Consider the following 19285-nt stretch of genomic DNA (forward strand, 5'->3'; position numbering starts at 1 on the left):
TATCATACATATAAAACCGCATTTAGCCACTGAAAGTGTCTTAATGTCACTTTACAAATATGAAGCAGAGCATTGTCAATAAAAGTGAAGTTCCAGTGAAGCAATCCCCTTTTAAATATTCCCTTTGTTTTTATTTATTTATACTGGGAGCATTTGTAATTTTGGATCAGTAAATACAAAAAGGGACTTTCCGTCTGTGTCATTCTGCAGGAGTGCACGTGTAGTGAGGTCTATGCGTGCCTATAGAATGACACATCTGTCAACAGCAGTCGCACCATTGCAACTTTTTCCTGTTTGGTCCAAATGTGCTACCTATTAGCTTTGCCAATGCTTGTTTTAAACAGATTTAAAAATTGTCTTCAGTTCTGCAGTCCTTTTCCTTTAATTTGTCATCCAGCTCTTTACAAATGGATGTATGACATTATGACGCGTACTTTGACAACGCGTACCGTTACAACGCTACTTTTACAATGCAATTCGTTACAACGACTTGCGTTGGGGGGCGCTGGATAGTAAATATTTACTATTCCAACTCTAGTCCCCGTGCACTCTAGGGAAGGAGTTGGATAGTAAGTTAAACTATTTACTATCCTGGAGCGCCCCCCAGCGCAAGTCGTTGTAACGAGTTGCGTTGTAAAAGTAGCGTGGTAACAGTAACGCGTTGTATAAAGTTTTGTTGTAAAGGATGTTCCCCTTTATAAATGCATTGTAAATCATATGTTATCACTGATAATCTACTTGGAAGAGGCAGAGTAGAAAAAAGACATATTACACAGAGCTCACAATCATGGGCCATAAATAGCAGAATCATGCAGGGTTAATCAACACACATAAAACTCACGTTAGAGGGACCTTACAGCCATATATGGCTGACAGTTTACATCACTGTTACAGACTCAGGTCTGAAACAGCAGTGCCGATAAGGCCACATATTTTTAGAATTTTGGAAACATTTTGATATCACAGACATCTTCCCCTCAGCCGTTCTCCTTCTCTTGCTCTATTATTAATTTCTAGATTCATTGTCAAAGATGTTGACAAACACGAAGTAGACGTCTAACTGCGACAAACTTGTAATGGCTATATTAAACAGGTCTGCATACATTCCAGTTTGTCCTCCGGCCTCCCTCTTTCAAGAAGCGACAAGTAGCAGACAATGTCTTTTAACTGGATGACCTCAGGTGGGCGTATCGTGGACACGGATGATGATCGCGAAGACATACTAGTCCCCTTGCTTATTTTCAGTCCTACAAAAACAATAAAACATTCCACATTAATACTTGTACCCATTTTTAAGCAGTGATAAATACAGATATGCAAAGCTAAATTTGAACGCTGTGCAATGTAACCAGCTTTATTGCACATTTTGAATGCTACAGCATCTTTGTTTTATTTTTAGATTTGCCTTTAATGATGCTTGAGAGGACATCACAACCAAGCGATTATCAAGAAAAACAAAATATGATGGGTACTCTGGATTATGACAGGACTGCAGTTGCTTTTCGTTTCTAAATTAAACCCGACCAGCACCCTGTGTTTCAAAACAAATCTGTATTTTGGGGGGATATTTGAAGCAGAGTGGAACTTGCACAATAGTTGCTCAAGCTGCTTAGAAGTAGCATGGGAGGAATTGGAGATGACAAATATCTCTTTCAGTAAAAACTCATAATATTATGACAAAAAGTCAACCTGAGGTCATTTGATAAAAGTTCAGGACTGAAAAAGTGTGATATTTCCCTTTAGGACACTTGACTGCTATGAATATTCACACAACAGCAACACCTCCATAATGTAGTCAGGCAAAGTGTGTAGTACCCCAATGGCAAGCATGCTTAAGGCATCCAGTTTACCTACGAACACAGGGCTACACATTATTCTGGTGTAATTCAGAATGTTAAAGGTCGTACAAGGTACTGTGCTGTTGACTGGATTAACGAAAGTGCACTGTTAACTTAATAACACTGTTCCCAACTGGCACTACTTGGAGGCGTAGTCTCAGGGTAATTCACAATTTAAATCCAATTGTTAAAATGAAAACAGTAAGAATTTTTATATCTTGTTCCAATTCAACTGTTCATCATTTATTGCATCGATTTCATTGTTGCTTCACAATGTTTGCAATTGATTCATATCTTTGTTTCTTTGCTCAGGTTACATTTCATTCATGTACACTGTTCACATTCTGAAGTTTAAATCCCTATGCATTTCGGGACTAAGCCCTTCTTCAGGGGGGTATGTTCAATCTAAAAATAAAGAAAAGGGATGCTAAACTAGTACCAGGTATGTTTAGTCTCCCACAATCTAGCACAAAAATGGTGGGGGGGGGGGTACCAGACCTTCAATCCAGTAATGACTTGTGAAAACTGCGGGCATGCATCGCAGTGCGAAAATAGAAATAGTGGTGAACCCAGTGCTGCTGAATAAACTTGCCGGTTTGTGCTCCTGCTTGCTAAAAAAGTGAAATGTATTTTAAAAGAGTATTCATTAGGACTGTAGTTTAACTGGTGTTCACAGAGGTGTTATAATAAAGTTATTCGACCGATTAGGAAGGTGCTGGTGTGAGCGCGGCACGGAAAAATAAGGTAAACAACGTTCATTGAAAAGTTATTTGGGGAGCCGTTTTTAGTAATGCGGTAAAGGTGACAGTGTGCGCCGTAAAACAATACCAAACAACACTTCCGGGTGGCATAAACATGCATAGACAACGTGGGTTCTAAGACCCTTGGTTCCGTGGTTTTACCGCGTGTGAAGAAAGTCTCTCTCGAATACTATCCGTGTGGCAGTGTTTGGTGTCATCGGTGTACGTTTCGAAGTAACGGCGTGTTAAGTCCTAGTTTCCTGACTAATGGAAAATGAAGATGGACAGAAAAACGTCGGCCATCTCTGAGTGGCTGTTATGTGAACTTCTAGTGTGCACTAAACCATGGGTGTCTGTATATGAAAATGTGAGGACCATTACTGCGATATGAATGTTGAACAGGGTAGTTTACCTGTGTACGGTAAATACTCATAATTAAAAAAAGTGCTGAAAAAACGCAAACTGCTGATGATAATGTCATTGTGGACATTTGTGTAAATGAAAACATAACTCTAGGAGTCTGAGTGAAGTGGAACAACAAATTCAGCTAGCTGAGTTATTACAGTAATTAACTTAATAGGAAACAACTGTTTTCCATCCGATCATTAAGTCCCTTTGGATGATAAGCATCCAGTTTCTTTATACAAAACATTTCACATTGTCTGTACCCTGTTTGACAGGGACAACCTCCAAAATCAAAAATCTTAGCTGGCTTATGTTATGTTCATGACCTGTAAAATGTGCAGCCACTGGTGCTTTCATAACTTTGTTTCTGATGGTGCTCTTGTGTTCTGTCAAACAAACATTTATTTTTCTCTCTGTCGGCACCACGTATGGGAGGCCACATGGGCATTTGAGTAGATAAACAAGATTCTTGGAATCACAAGTTGCGTTGGTGAATAATTTGATTTGTTTCCCTGATATGGGATGGTTAAGAATGTTTCCTTGGATAACATTGTTGCAATGACTGCAATTCAAACATGGTTTAGTCCCAGTGTGTACGACTCCTTTCTATCGAGGTGTTGCCTCTAGTAAATCTTTGATGTTCTTCGATCATTGATATGCAAATAATGGAGTGTGGTTGAAAATCCCATTAAAATCCGGTTCATTTTGTATCTTTGGCCAGTTTTTCAAAATCATTCTTTTAACTTGTTGGCTTTTGGTTGAAAACTTTGACACAAATACTGGTCTATTGTTGGTCTTTTCCTTTTCATTAGAGGATAGCAAGTTGTTCCAGTTTGTGGCTTCCGCCCTTTCTTTCACTATGTTTAAAACCATGTTTGGATATTTCCTGTCCTTGAATCTCGCCAACATTCTGTCTTGATTCTTTATGTATTCGCTTGGTTTTGAGGAGATCCTTTTCATCCTAAGTAATTGCGAATATGATAAGTGTTTTTTCAAAGACTTTGGATGACAGCTGTCAAAATGTAAGGAATTGTTCCTGTTGGTTGTTTTGGTGCACATGTCTGTTTCAATCTAGTTGTTATAGCAGGTAACTAACACGTCAAGGAATGGAAAGCTCTCCATACTAACAGAGTGTGTAAACTGGATGTGATCATCTATGTTGTTGATGAAAGAGATGAATTCCTTTATCTCCTCTGGTGGACCCATCCATATTAGAAAAATGTCCTCTATGTAACACCATCATTTCAATATTTTGTTGTTCCATCTTGGGTTGGTTAAAATGTTATCCAGTTCTAGTCAATGCATGAATACATTTGCATACCTGGTGGCTGCACAATTGCCCATCGATGTACCGTCTAGTTGTAAAAAGAATTCTTTGTCCCATGTAAAATAAATGTGATACAAAGTATATTGAAGTAGTTCCAGTAAAAAGGTTTTCAACTCCTGTTTGATGTGGTGATTAATTAAGAATGATTCTATTGCTTCAATGCCTCTGTTATGGGGAATAGATGTGTAAAGTGCACATACGTCAATAGGACACAGGGTGATCATCATGTCTGGATCAAGTGTTGTATCCTTTAATTTGTTTAAGAAATCTGGTGTGTCGCGTATATAGGTTGTCATAGATTTCACTAATGGTTGAAGATGTTTGTCTATACTCTTTCCAGTTGGCTTGTGAATAGATCGTTTGGTTGACACGATTGTGCGAAATGGTCGTTTAGTCTAGTTCTTGTGTATTTTCGGGAGCATATGTAAACTGGGGCTTTTTGGATGCTCCTGTATCGGATATTTCTTGTCCTTCTCTGTGATTGCACCCATAGTGCATGCCTTGTCTAGAATGATTTTCAGAAGTTTTGCAAACTCGCCCGTTGGATCTTGTGGTAATTTCATGTATAATTCTGTGTTGTGTACGTGATCATTAACACTTTTGTGATAGAATTCAGAGTCCATTATCACAAGTGCCCCTCCTTTGTCAGCTTTACAACATTTGATGTCTTTATTGTCAATGATTTGGTTTATAGCTTGTTTTTCTTTGATGCTAAAGTTGGTACTCGAGGAGTTGGGTCTTTTGAACAATTCTTTATTTCATTCATCGTGATGGTTTTATAAGAGTCAACAATTTTGTGACTTGTGGGTGCTGTGAATCCACTTTTACTTCTTAGACCAATACACGTGTCTTCTGTATTGAAAACCGTTTGGGGAACTATGTTGGGAAGCAAGTGTTTTAGTCTTAGGTTCCTCGTGAATTTTTATAAGCTGACCTCAGTTTAGAGTTTATTAGAATGGTAGGTGGGCACAAAAGATGTGCCTTGTTGTAACATGCCAATTTGTGTGTTGGATAGTGAGCTATTGGAGATGTTGATGATCAGGTTCTTTTGCTCCGTGTCGATTGGGCTATCGATGAGCTTGCATCTTTGGTGGCCTCTGCTCCTCCTGGTTCGACATTTATGGTTGGGCCTTTCTCTAAAAAAGGATGTTTATGCCACCCGGAACTATTATTTGGTACTGTTTTACGGCGCACGCTGTCACCTTTACCACATTACTAAAACGGCTCACCGACCGACGGTTTTTCCATCCATTCGTTTACACACGAGCATGTGTTTTCACATGCACTGTTCAATGAACGTTGTTTACCTTATTCTTCCATTACCGCGCTCACAAACCAGCACCTTCCTAATCGGTCGAATAACTTCATTATACCACCTCTGTGAACAACAGTTAAACTACAGTCCTAAGCATGAGCACAAACCGGCAAGTTTATTCAGCAGCACTGAGTTCACCACTATTTCTATTTTTGCACTGCGATGCATGCCCGCAGTTTGCACGAGTCATCACTGGATTGAAGGTCTGGCACCCCAAAGTTTGTGATTGTGGGAGACTAAACATACCTGGTTACAGTTTAGCCTCCCCTTTCTTTATTTTCAAATTGCACATATCTCCTCTGAAGGGAGGGCTTAGTCCCGAAATGCATAGGGATTTAAACTTCAGAATGTGAACAGTGTACATGAATGAAATGTAAACTGAGCAAAGAAACAAAAATATGAACCAATTGCAAACATTGTGAAGCAACAATGAAATTGATGCAATAAATGATGAAGAGTTGAATTGGAACAAGATATAAAATGTTTTCATTTTAACAAGTGGATTTAAATTGTGAATTACCCTGAGACTACGTCTCCAAGGAGTGTCAGTTGGGAACAGTGTTATTGAGTTAACAGTGCACTTTAGTTAATTTCAAGTTCAACCCCCCAGGGTCAGAGGGATCTACCCAGGAGAACCGAAAACGCATGAAACTAGAGCAACACGTCTACATGGAGTAAACTACAGTGGAATACAGTGTGCCACTCACCACAAATAGCATTTTCCAATCTGTTGACTGGATTAACCATCCCTACATTCTCTCATAATATTCAGTAAAGAGTAGGTGAATGTGTGGCAAGGAATTTGTTTATTAAAACATTTGTATACAGCACTCTTCCTTTTTAAATCCATTAATACAACTGTATACCAGGCTGAGTCCTGATAGAGTGAGAGGTAATGAAGTGTGAGGGAGGGTAAAGAGATGTGAGTGACAGTGTAATGCACAGAATCCAATGATGAAATCAGTGTAAAATAAGTTCATTGGACAAACTGCCAATGGAAAGGCATGACATAGTATAAATTACTTCTCCTTTTAATTAAATATGCACTTCATAACAATCCCTGCAAAAAAACTACATGCTTTGTAAACACTAGAAAACCATAGTTTTTGTCTCTTTTGGGGGATTAGGCAGCTGAATAAACACTGATAATCACTGATTTTGAAAGGTTTGGGAAATATTGAGAAAATGCTACTGGAATCCACCAAAAATAAAAACTGAAAATAGGACAACATATATATATATATAGATGGCTCGCTTCATAACCTATAAATAAATGGTACTTTCAATTCCTTTGTTTATCCCACCCTTCTTTGACAGAACACGTTTGATTGATGCCAGTCCCTGAGATCTATATGTATGCCTACATTTCACTTGATTAGAGGGTAGACAGCTACTAACCTCTCGCTGCAAAAAGAAATCCTAAAATTGATATAAAAATCAGTCAATCTTTAACATCACCATTAAACAACTACATACGGTCAATTAATTTTGCAGTGCCAAATATCTTTAAAAGAGAAAAATATTTAAAAGGACAGGTATCCCCTTGTGAAAATATCACTGAAATATATGGTGCTAATTTGTCCAGAGATTCTTTAAACAACTAGTCAAGTCAAGGATATTTGTATCGCGCACAAATCACATCCGAGGAGTCTCATGGGGCTTGCAGACGGCTCTGACTAGAGGTACAGATGGTCTAATATGCAAATAGCCAGGTTTTTAGCTTTTTGTGAAAGCTGCTGTGGTCAGGGATAGTGCGGAGATTGAGAGGCATTTTATTCCATGAGGCAGGAGCGAGGAAAGAGAATGCTCGCCCTCCGTTTCTGGAGGTCGATATTCTCTGTGGCACCAGTCGAGACTCATTACTAGATCTCAAATCTCTTTGAGGCAAATACCATCTTAGCTTTTGAGACCAGTATTTAGTCCCATTTCCATACATGTATTTATGGACCAAGCATAAGGGTTTAAAGAGAATTTACTTTTTCACCTGCAGCCAAAGAACTAGTGAGCAACAGTGAGAGTGTCAGATAATACTAATTTGGGGATGACATCTGCTTCAGTCATCATCAACTTTGAATGGCTCACAAAGTTTCATTATATTCATACGCATATTGACAATATGGTGATTTACTTGTGTTAGTTTATTTAAAGAGGTAGACATTTGAAAAACAAGGTTCTTCACACATTGTAAATTTAGCCTTAAACAAGGGAAGCTATTTAGTGCTTAAAAGTGTAGCTTTCAGGAGGTATATTAGTATTACCATCAGTCTACATGTTTTGAAGCATGCTACAGTAATGGCTGCTCTTTACTAATACATGCTTACGAGTTTACATGATGCTATACACAGTGCATACACTAGATTATGCAAAATGATAAAAAACATAACACTGTAATCATACTTTTTTATCACTTTGTCACATGAACATATTGTGCTGTCCTACATTTGTTTTCAACACTACTGTACAGGCATATAGGGTTCAATCACAACTGTGAAGTGCACTACAACAAAAAACTTCCAAAGTAATTTAGTCCCTCCAATTGGTATGAATCCAAAATGTTCTTTAATCTTCACATGAATATTGTATAAACCTCCAACGCGTTTCGTCCGACTCCTGTGGACTTCTTCATTGGTTAGTCGTTTCCTTCTGTGACTTGGATCATGAATATCAGCACTGTAATATACACAGGGGTTTGTTCCTCCATTGGTGTAACTTATCCCTCTTGGATCCAAGGTAGGCTTGATATCTCTTTATTTGGTAATTCTATAACAGTGCCTTGTTAAGCTCCTGTTACTAGTGTGGTAGTCGATGTCTCACACAGAAGCTGGATGAAACGCATTGGCTGTTTTTACAATATTCATTTGAAGATGAAAGAACATTTTGGATTCATAATCATTGGATGGACTAAATTACTTTGGAACTTATTTATTGTGGTGTACTTCACAGTTGTGATTGAATCAATTTTGGTCCTTGGGATCACTCCCTGGAAAACGCAGGAGTAGTGAATGTGCACACTATATAGCATCACATTTGGATCACTGGACTAATTGTGGGGGATAATTGGGGAGGTGAATTTTCTCTTAGGCTTGCTGTTTCGCTCTGGTTTGTATATACAGGCATTTAGGGTGTTTATTAGCAAAAATGGTAAGGTTAACTGTATGGTCACTACATACCTCCCGTGAGGAGCTGGCTCTTTGTTTGCAGTGATGGGCTGGCATGTGGAAATTTGTTAGTAAATGACATGAAGAGATGTTGGCAGAAATCAATTGGCAAATCAGCTTCTAGGAAGGTTTTCATGAATAACTGGAATCCTTCAAAATCAATTGCCTAAAAATAAACAGAACAAGAAGAGCTGTGTGTATAATGTAATTGAAATGCATACTGATCTTTTATGATGAAGTAACATTAAGGTAACAAAGAAAAATCATGCAAGGTGGTCAAATGTTAGTGATGGTAGTTTTTTGTAATAAATCTGTCAATCTCGATTAGTGACTTCCTTAAATTTTCAATAAAACCGTTTTCAGTTATTGACCTTTACTAGTTAATACATAAATACAACATCTTTGGACATAGTAGAAGGAGCTGAGCAAACCTTTTGATTTCTAGCTTTCTAAAATGAAAAAGGAGGAGCCGCAGAGCTGCGATTTAATCCTGTTCTGAAAATATGCTGCACTCCAACACCTGTATCATGGCAGAGAGCCATTCACTAACCACTCTCCCTGTGAGGGAGGGGGGGAGTCAGTTCTTCAGAGTTTTCATTGATTACAGTTTCTACGTTTTAATATTTATTCTGTTTTATTTATAAGAATAAACATTATTAGAACTGCTGTTATGGTTGGCAGAGGTATGCACCTTGTCCAAGCAGCAACCACCACTCAAGTCAGGGTAAGCTCGATGCACACTAAAAGATTACCTTTGACTATCCTCTGTTAGCTTAGCACAGAGCAGTCAGGGTTATTTAAGGAACCAATGTGTAAGTAAGTGTGCCACACAAACACACAGTAACACTATGAAAACACCACAAAAATACTGCACACAAGGTTAGAACATAGATTATGTTTTTATGAGTAAAACAAGAGCAGCATTACAACAATCCCACAAGTAACATTCATAGTTATGAATCTTTAAAGATTAAATCAAAAAGTAGTGCTTAGAGGTTAATAGTGCTAAGTGTTACTTGAGGTCACACTGGACCACAATGGAATGCAGGCTGGATACAGGACTCATACAGGTCCTGCTGAGAAAGTAGCTTTGATGGAGCAAAGCATCAACATCAAAGTCTCGATGCGTAGGATCCAATCCACATTTTTGTTTGGATGCTTCAAAGTATACCCTTGCAGCCCGGTCCCGTGTCGAACCCCTTATGATGCAAGCAGTGTGTATCATCAAACCTCTTAGTTAAGTCCCTTGTCATCCTTGAGCCATGCAGAGAAAGCCCCTGATAGGCACTGCTTTGGAGTCGAAGGTCACTGTGTCAGTTCTGATCGGCTCAAATTTGTCACTGTGTTGATTTTGGCTCAAAAACAGCTACAAAACCCACTTCTGAAGTGTAGGGCTGGATTGGCACCTCAGGCAATGGAGAACTCACTGATGACAAAGTCCAGCAGCAGCTGGGATCTAGGTAGTCTTTGATGACCCTGAGACTTCAGAAAAGTGGGTGAGATAGGAAGCCTTTGGAATTACTCTGAGTTCAAGTGAGATGGGTCCAGTCTTTGTCCTCAGCAGGGCAGGGGTCAGCAGGCAGCAGAGCAGCTCAGCAAAGCAAAGATGCAGTTCCTTTAGAACAGTCAGTCAAACAGAGTGGCAATCTTTGTAGTGCAGCAGCCTTTACTCCTCGTAGAGTTCTTCAAAGGTCCAGCTGTGTACTGTCTTGTGAGGGTTAGAGTCCCAGTACCTATACGCAAATATACCTTTGAAGTGAGGGTGACTTCAAAGCAGGCCCCTAAAGTGCACATGTCCCCTTTTATCCCAACCCTGTTTGCCTGGGGAGGGGGTAATCAGCCATTTGTGTGGAAAACAGGACAATGCCTATTCAGATGTATGTGTCAGCTCTCCCTTCCTCTTCCTGCCCAGGAAGAGCTATCAGAATGTAAATGAATGCAGTGGAGTACTCTGACATACTCACGCTATGTGTGTTTGTGAAGGTTGAGGGGGAATGCACAAAGTGTAGCTGTCACCCACCCCAGACATGTATTGGAGACAGGCCTCAACCACACAGAGCTAAGTTAGAAGCAGAGAAATGTCCTCTTTCTAAAAGTACCAATTCTAAAATAGTAACATTAAATCCATATCTACCACTAAAGAGGATTTATTATTACCATTCCAAAGATATGAAACATGATGCAGCTACTCCTTTCTAATCAGGAATTACAGCTTAAAGTTGCTCTAAAGAATTGCCAATGCTAGCCTATGAGAGGAGCAGGCCTCACAGTAGTGAAAAGGCCTACCTTAGCTGGAATGTATGTGTGATAAAAGGGGAGTTTAAGGCTTGACAGGTGGTTTTAAATGCCAAGTTGAAGTGGTTGTAAACAGCCCACACAAGTCTTGCATTGGCAGGCCTGAGACAGGTTTGATAGGCTACTTTTTTGGGTGGCACAACGAGCGCTAAAGGCCCACTAGTAGCATTTAGATAACAGGCCCTGGGTATATGGTATACTGCTTTACAAGGGACTTATAAGTAAACTAAATATGACAATCATGTATACACAAATTTCACCATGTTTAGGAGAGAAGCACATGCACTTTAGCACTGGCCAGCAGTGGTAGAGTGCTCAGAGTCCTGAGGCCAACAAAAAGATAGAGCAAATGGAGAAGGTAAGCTGGCAACACATTTGGGAGCAGGTCACCCTAAGGATGACAGGTCTAACACACACATTTACATTATTATTCCTAAAAACAGATACATATAGGTAGCCAAATCTCATTAAATTAAAAAGTGAAATGTATCAAGAAATATAAACGTCGTTCAGCAATTTAAGAAGGTAGATCAACATTGTTCTATATAGCCAAGACAAGTTGTGTAGATAATAAGAGCAAATAGTTGATATAATATGCAATATAATCTTCCAAACTATTTACAATATAATAATAGAAATTAAAGGTGCATTATTACATTTCCTAAGCTAATATTCCCCCTTTGACTAGGCCATATTTGAAAATTGTCAGTCTTTAATATATTCAACCTATTTACAGCAACTCCATAAGTGACAAAGAGAGTCAAATGTAGTATCTAAGTTGCATAAAGTTCTAAATAGGCATCCCTTGTCTCCTTATGCTTACATTCTTTTTTTCTAAGCTTGTAAATGGCCCTTTCTATAGGGGCCAGTTTACTTATCTCAGTAGTAGTCTTATATTATTACACTTTCTGACCACTTTTATTGTTACATGATTAATGTTTTACCTACTGTTACAGCTTTCATCCTTTGTTTATTTGGATGATTTGGTCTTCTTTTTTTACAGTTGGTTATAGATAAAAAATGCTTTAACCAATGGAGTCTTGATTAACTGACTAGGACAACATGTTCAACAAGACAATTGTCACATTTTCAAGATTTTTTCTTCAAGCATGGTTGCTTCCTTCAGTCGTTTTCAGACGAGAAAATATCCCTCCAAAAGCATGACACTAATCTGTGTTCCACTAGGCCTTCTGAGAGGTGGTTATCAGACATACAGCCTGATTCATCATACTCCCGTTTTGCGAGGCCCTAATAGCGATTCATAGCGAATCGCTATTAAGGACTCGCAAAACGGGATTCATGTAGAAATTGCATGAAGAAATGCGATTCCTACATATTCCTTATTTGCGATTAGCAAATTGCTAATCGCAAATAAGGAATAACTCACCATTCATTCCTATGGGCCAAAAGGCCCATAGGAATGAATGGGGAGTATTCCTTATTTGCGATTAGCAATTTGCTAATCGCAAATAAGATAGCGATTTGAAGGGTGCCAGGGGTGTCCAAAGGACACCCTGTAGCACCCCTCAAATGAAATTTTACACAGGTGTTGCACACACACAAGTCCAAAGGACATGTGTGTATGTAACATGCAACTCAGAAAAATGCATTTTTCGGAGTTTTCGCAATTTACCACGAGGTCTGACCTCGCGGTAAATTGCGGCAAGAAATTGCGAATTCGCAAAAATAAATTGGATGTTGAATTGCATTTAAGGAATCTCAAATAGAGATTCCTTAAATGTCATTCCTCGCAAAATAGCGAGATCGCAATTAGCGATTTTTACATTTGGGATGCTGAATCCCAAATGCAAAAATCGCTCTCGCAAAGGGCCAGATTCTCAAAATCTGGCCCTTTGCGAGCGCTATTTTCTTTGATGAATCGGGCGGATAGTTGTCTTTTATATGGTTTTGAGCTGTGATCCATACACTTGACACCAGGGAGGGGTTTTGATGTGAGATATCTGCATTATTTGAGTGCAGGACCAACCTTCACTCCCAACAGACACCTAGAGGAACTTACCAACTCCAGAAATTTCTATAAACTTGGGATCTTGGGTAATCCTAGGTGATATGGCATGCATGAATCCCAACAATTTCTATTATCCAGAATCACCTACAAAAATAAGTGTGGATACAAAAAAACACAATTCAGGGTGTGGCAAAATTGGTGGAGTAGCTGGGCGGGTCTGTGTTATTGCGTACCTGAGAGGCTGGCTTCGGGACATGGGATGTGACGTAGAGTGACTATGGCTGCTGTAGGGGATGCACTTGTGGAGTAAGTGTGGGGTGCTATGGCCTAGAGTTGAAGGCTGCTGGGGCCTGGCTTCCTGCACTAAGGGTGGACTCTGCACAACTGTATAATGTCTAAGAGAGGAATGGGGACCCTCTGACCATCAATAGGATGCAACTGCGGAAGGACGAGACACTGCAGCATAGAGAGGAAGGCTGCTGGGGCATAGTAGAGGCTTGAGTAGCGGGTGGACTCTGTGCTGTGGCATGAATTTGAAGAGATGACTTGAGTGCCCTGGGACAGTGGTAAGAGGCAACATGAGGGAGCCATCCTGAAGCACATGAGATTAGCTGTACATAGCAGCCTTGTGGCATAGGTCCCTTGAGTTCTGAGGGGACAGGTTGGTGGTTGCCTGCTCTTCAGGAGAGCCAAGCTTGGCCCTGCAATCACTGGAGATACCTTAGAGTATTGGAATAGCAGCGGGTGTCATCTGCGCCTCCGGAATGGGTGCTGTGGCCAGGGTCTGACTGGCATGTAGGGTCATTTGGCAGTGACCGAAGAGCTGGTCTGAAATAATAATGTGAGGACTCGTTTTTGGCTGTTTGTAGGGTGGTTTAGTGATACAGTTCTTACTGTTAATTCCTCTGCTATTACCCCAAACATTACCTTCAGCAACCATAAATGAATATAATCTCCCATATATTGCAGTGCACCTATACAACCTGTCTTTACACGTTTAACACTGCCCTGCTATTTAAATGTGTGATGCCTTTTTAGTTACCTGATTAGCTAATGGGGACATATTTAATTTAGTGCCCAGGCTTATTTTCTGTCCCAGTCTTACCCTGGCTGTGGCGGTGTTATTCTTAGGCAGACTTAGGGACCCCCTCTAACTTCATGCAACCAAGAGCTAGGACAGAGCCAGTGAAAGAAAGGCCTGGGTGGCCCCATGTGTAATGTGAAGTTCTTCTGGGTGAGAAACTGTTGAGTGCCTTCTCCTGTGTTGAGGTGAGCGTAAAAAAGATCCAGAAAAAAGACCCCCAATCAAGATATACTTGCTTCTCTGATCCCCCTAAGGTTATATTAAACCTATGGTGGCCAGACCACTGGATGACTCTAGAAATGAGGCAACAATCTCTGAACATGGTAGGAAAGAATGAAAGAAAGGCCAAATTCAGGTTTAAGTGGGAGGACTGTTCTGAGTGTCTGGGGGGTCTAAATAGACCCCCACAATCCCCCCAAAGAAGAAGATCGAATGAGGTGGACTCTTGGCCAATTTGAGCAAATCAAGGCTGACACTAGAACTATTGGAATCATATGGCCAAGAACTAGATGCTCGTGCCGTGCCTTCCGCATGTCGTTGACAAAGTGTGATCTTTTGGACAGCTTTCACACTTTCAAAATGGATCTAAAACATGAATTGAGGCGGGCATAGAGAAGATCTTGGCTGACTTGAGGACCAACCTCGATGCTAAGGTCCAGAAGCTTAGATCCAATGCTGAATCAGTGCTTTTGAATTGACTTTAATTTTATATTTATAAATCATGAACTAATGTCCAAAGACATCTAGGCACTACACCTGATAGGAAAATAGTTTGACAGAGGAGAATAACAGATTAGTTCTTAACCCATTGTGGACAGTAACTAAACAGTAAAAAGCCAGGTCTTAAGGGCCTTCCTGAATGAAACAGCTCTGAGGATTTCTTAAATGTGTGGGAAGGCTGTTCCACACTTTGGAAGTAGTGGCAACAAAACTTCTGCCTCCCCAATTAGACAGCCGGAATGTAGGAACCTCAACCAGATTGGAAGTGGGGGAGCAGAGAGTTCTTGATGGGACATACCGATGGAACCGGTGTGTTAAGTATTCCGGTCCAGAATTGAGTAAGACCCTGTAGCCAATACATAAGTCATTAAAGTCTATCCTTTTCTTCATGGGGAGCCAATGAAGGAAGATGAGAGCTTGTTTGGCAGACTGATGCATGCAAATCCGGAAGTCAGCCGCTGCATTCTGAAAAACCTGTAACTTGCCAAGAAGCCCTTTCTGTAGACTAGCAAAGAGGGTGTTAAGGTAGTCTAATCTAGAAAGGATAAAGGCAGAGGCAGCTGTTTTTATGAGATTGGGATGTATAAATGGAAAAGAAATTCTGAGCATTTTTAAGGTATAGAATATTGAGGAGGTAATAGAATTATCCTGGTATTTAAAAGATAAAGCTGTATCAAAAATTGTTCCTATATTTTCTTGCTTTTGTTACAGGTGTAGGGAGACAGCCAGGTTCCTTAGGCCACCAGTTAGGTGACCAGAAGGTTTGATCCTAAGAGAAGGATCTTGGTCTTGCCTGAATTCAATTTCAGGCACTTCTCCAACATCCAGTTACTAACATGTTGCATGCAGTTTTGAAACCTGGCAGCTGTGTCCAGAATATTGCTAGTAACTGAGATGACAATCTGAGCATGATAGGCATAGGGCACCACAGCAAAGCCAAAGGGTTTGATAAGACCTGCCACGGAAGTGACATATAGATTAAAAAGGGAAGGGCTGAGCAGAGAGCCCTGTGGAACACCGCAGTGTAGTCAGATTGCTCTCGCTCAGATAGAAAAAGGTTTCAGAAGAGAAGGAGCTGAGCTACCAATACCTAGCCTCTGGAGATGACTTATCAATGGGCTCTGGTCAACATTGTCGAACACCGCAGAGATGTCTCAAAGAATTAATGCAAAGAAAAACCAAAGGTGATGATGGACGGAGCGTTGACAATGCAAACACTCACCCCCAGTCAACTGATCTGGGTTTAATCCATCACCGTTCTTTAGCTCACTCCGCCACCCCAGTTCAGACATGGCCATATGCAAATCAGTGTGACCCTGTGCCTCATGGGAACAGTCCAGACTGAATTGCCAAGCCATGTCTTCCCTGGACCGGAATCAAGCTTCCCAGGACCGGTTTCTGGATGTTTCTGGAAGAGATGTCTTAAAGAATTAATGCAGCATTCACTCCTTTGTACACCTCACATCTGATCTCAGTGGCAGTGATCACGGCCTGCTCCATGCAGTGCTTGAGCCTGAACCTGTACTGTGTCCAAGAGATGGTTATTATTAATAAAAATGATAAGTTCTTGTTTTATCAATTTTTCAATTATTTTTTCCAGATAGGGAGAGATGGGAAAAAGGACGATCGTTACTGGGATCCAGTGTATGTAGGTGGGTTTTTTCAGAAGGGGAAGGATAGATGCCTCTTTCCCTTGCTTATGAAATACTTTAGTCTTGAAAATAGGATTAAACAAGTAGGTGAGATATTGTGCTGTGACCTCTGGAGCCAGTTGTATTAATCTTGGTGATCTAGAGTTTAAGGGCTTGATCATATGTAGTGGGCGAAAAGGCAGATACATTGGCTGAGTTTGCTTGAGGCAAGCCATGGGGGGTGGCTGGAGACTAGCAGTGAAATTGCCACTGGTGGAGGAGCTGTAAGTATTAGCAGACCAAACTCTAGTGTTTTGATTCGTAGAGAAGCTTTGTGAATGTTGCATACTTTTTCTCGAAAGAAAGATGCTAAAGAATTGCAGAAAGTTTGGTCAATTGACAAGGGGTCATAGATTGTGGGTCATTGAAACCCAAATTGATATGCTAGAAACAATGTAAGTAAACAACTCCCTCAGTAGAGCAGCAATTGCATGACAAACTGGAGGATCTTGAGAACCGCTTCCACTGGGAAAATCTGATAATACATGGATAGTGAATGGACATTGAGATCTCTTATCTAGAAGCCATTGTAGTGGGCATGGAAGGGCATGCCTGGAAGGCAAATACAAATAAAAGAAGCCTCTTCTCAATGCTGAACTTCAAAATCATGCAAAGTGACACTGATAGGGCAGGTGGGGGCTCTTTTCTTTCGGTGCCTCTCTATGTCTTTTGTTCTAGTCCTCATACTCCTCTGGCTGCTGGTTGGAGGTTTTGTCTTGGGGGAAGCAGGATGGCTGTTATGTGGGATGATGGGATGTGCAAGCAATTGTTCTTGTCTTGGTGGGAGCCAGACGTTCTTAAGTCTATAGCTAAGCATGAGTGGCATATGGTATGCAGTGCCAGGGGGCAGCAAATTTGACCTTAGCGTACAATTGGATATATTATCAAAAGTGGTTCCATAGAATATGTTCCATCCTAGAACTCTAACAGCTGCCAGTAACATGAACGGGTCACATCTATTTTTCAAGGCTAAATGGAAGTCAATATACAATGTAATTTGTTTAGGCCTTCCAAAACCTTGCTTCCATCACTCTGGAGAGCACTGGAACGTTTTGACTGAATGTGCTAGTATGATATTTTATTGTGTGGAGACTGACAAAACAGTTCTAAGAAATTGAATGCACTAGGATATCAGCTAAGAAAAAAATGTTAAGCTTAAATTTTTCAATTTAATTTTATGAGCAGAGCTGTTTTTCCCTGCAGATTTGGTTGGGCGGAGGGTTTGTTATTGTTGGGAAGGATAATGTTGGGTCACATGTTATTTTGCTATTATGTTGATCCTCAGAGTGTCCTTCCCCCAAAATATAAGGGGAATGTTTGTTTGTTCTTGAAAATCATATGGCAGAATGGATTTTAATAAAGTGTACTGCCAAAAAAATGTTAAGCATTTCAGCAAATGGCCAACATCTCATCATATAGTGTTCCCCTTCTTCTTCCGATAAAAACGGTACCCTACTTCTATTGGTGGGCCAATTACATGGAACAGGAACAACCCAAAATTGTAAAGATGGAAAGACCACATTGACACTATATTAATTTCACACAGCCATATATTTGGCCAGTTCCTTTTAACTACACCATGGCCTCTATCATATGTGAAGTAATATTTTTTATGGTAGAAGTATGGGAGCACTGAATGGGAACACTGGATGGTGGCAGGTTTGGTGCTCTCAAAACATTCCAGAACTTTCCATCGGAATATTGCGAGAATATTCCTTTTTTAACCAATATTTTACTAGTGTAGGTTTCTTTGTAATAGTTGTGGCATTCTTACAAGCCACATCACCCAAGTACTGGATAACACCAGGCTCAGACATGGGTTTCTGTGCCCCAGGGAATAGCAGGGGACTGTTAGGAGTTTTATTTCGAGAAAAACTTTAAACACCATCTCAACTTGGGCACAGCTGTGTGTGTCTGTTTTTCATCAAGGACCTGAGCACTGTTTAGATGTTTTTCTGGAAGCAGGGCCAAAGGGGCAGGGAAAGGGGTAACAAGCTCACCATGCTGGGCAGTTGGAAGGGGTGCAGTGGCATTGCAATGGACCATGCAGGGCAGGCAGGATGGACAAAGGCAGCACAAGAGACCATGTAAAGCAGGAAGGAAGGGATAGGGGCATAGACTCAGATGATGGAAGCAGCAGGGGGGTAGGGACAAGGGTAGCAAGCTGAACATGCAGCCAGATAAGAGGGGGCGTGGCAGCTCAATGAACCATGAATGACGGGAAGAAGGGGTAGGGGCTTACACACCACAAAATAAGGCATTTGGGATCAATACAGATGCAGCAAGCTACCCATTTAGGCCAGAGAGAAGGGGTATTAGCAACACACCTGATCTCACTGGGCAGGGACATAGACTTAGACAACAGAGAGCAGGAAGAAGGAGCCATGGTATGGACAACAAGTTAACCACAGAGGGTAAGTGGGAGCGGTAGTGGAAGCACATGAGACCATACAAGACAAGAAGGAGAAAGCAGGGGTATGGACTCTCCCAAGAGAGGACAGGGATGAAGTAGGTAAGGGCAGCAAGCTAAGCATGAAGGGCAAGCATGGGGGCAGTGGCAGCACAAAAATGCATGCAGGGATGAGGGGAAGGGCACAGACTAGAACAACAGAGTACAGGTTTGAGGGGGCAGTGGTAAACAAGCTAACCATGGAAGGCAGAAGGTGGGATCAAGCCCACAGATGGAAAACAGAGGCAAGAAGGAGGCCTGTGGCAACACTCTGTTTCTAATGGCTAAAGGCTG

General features: G+C 40.8%; 1 protein-coding gene across 3 annotated transcripts in view; it reads right to left on the reverse strand.

Moving 5' to 3' along the window:
* The window catches only part of DGKB (diacylglycerol kinase beta), a 1765597-nt gene that overhangs the window by 1407135 nt on the left and 339177 nt on the right, over positions 1-19285 (reverse strand). For all 3 annotated transcript variants that reach the window (XM_086941963.1, XM_086941961.1, XM_086941962.1), the window contains 2 exons: positions 8796-8949; positions 1104-1247 (listed from right to left, as the gene is read on the reverse strand). In XM_086941963.1, the coding sequence (XP_086798089.1) occupies positions 1104-1247; positions 8796-8949 (298 nt within the window). The remainder of the gene's footprint in view (positions 1-1103; positions 1248-8795; positions 8950-19285) is intronic.

The sequence above is a fragment of the Lissotriton vulgaris genome, chromosome 10 (genome assembly GCF_964263255.1).
Source record: "Lissotriton vulgaris chromosome 10, aLisVul1.2, whole genome shotgun sequence".
NCBI lineage: Eukaryota > Metazoa > Chordata > Amphibia > Caudata > Salamandridae > Lissotriton > Lissotriton vulgaris.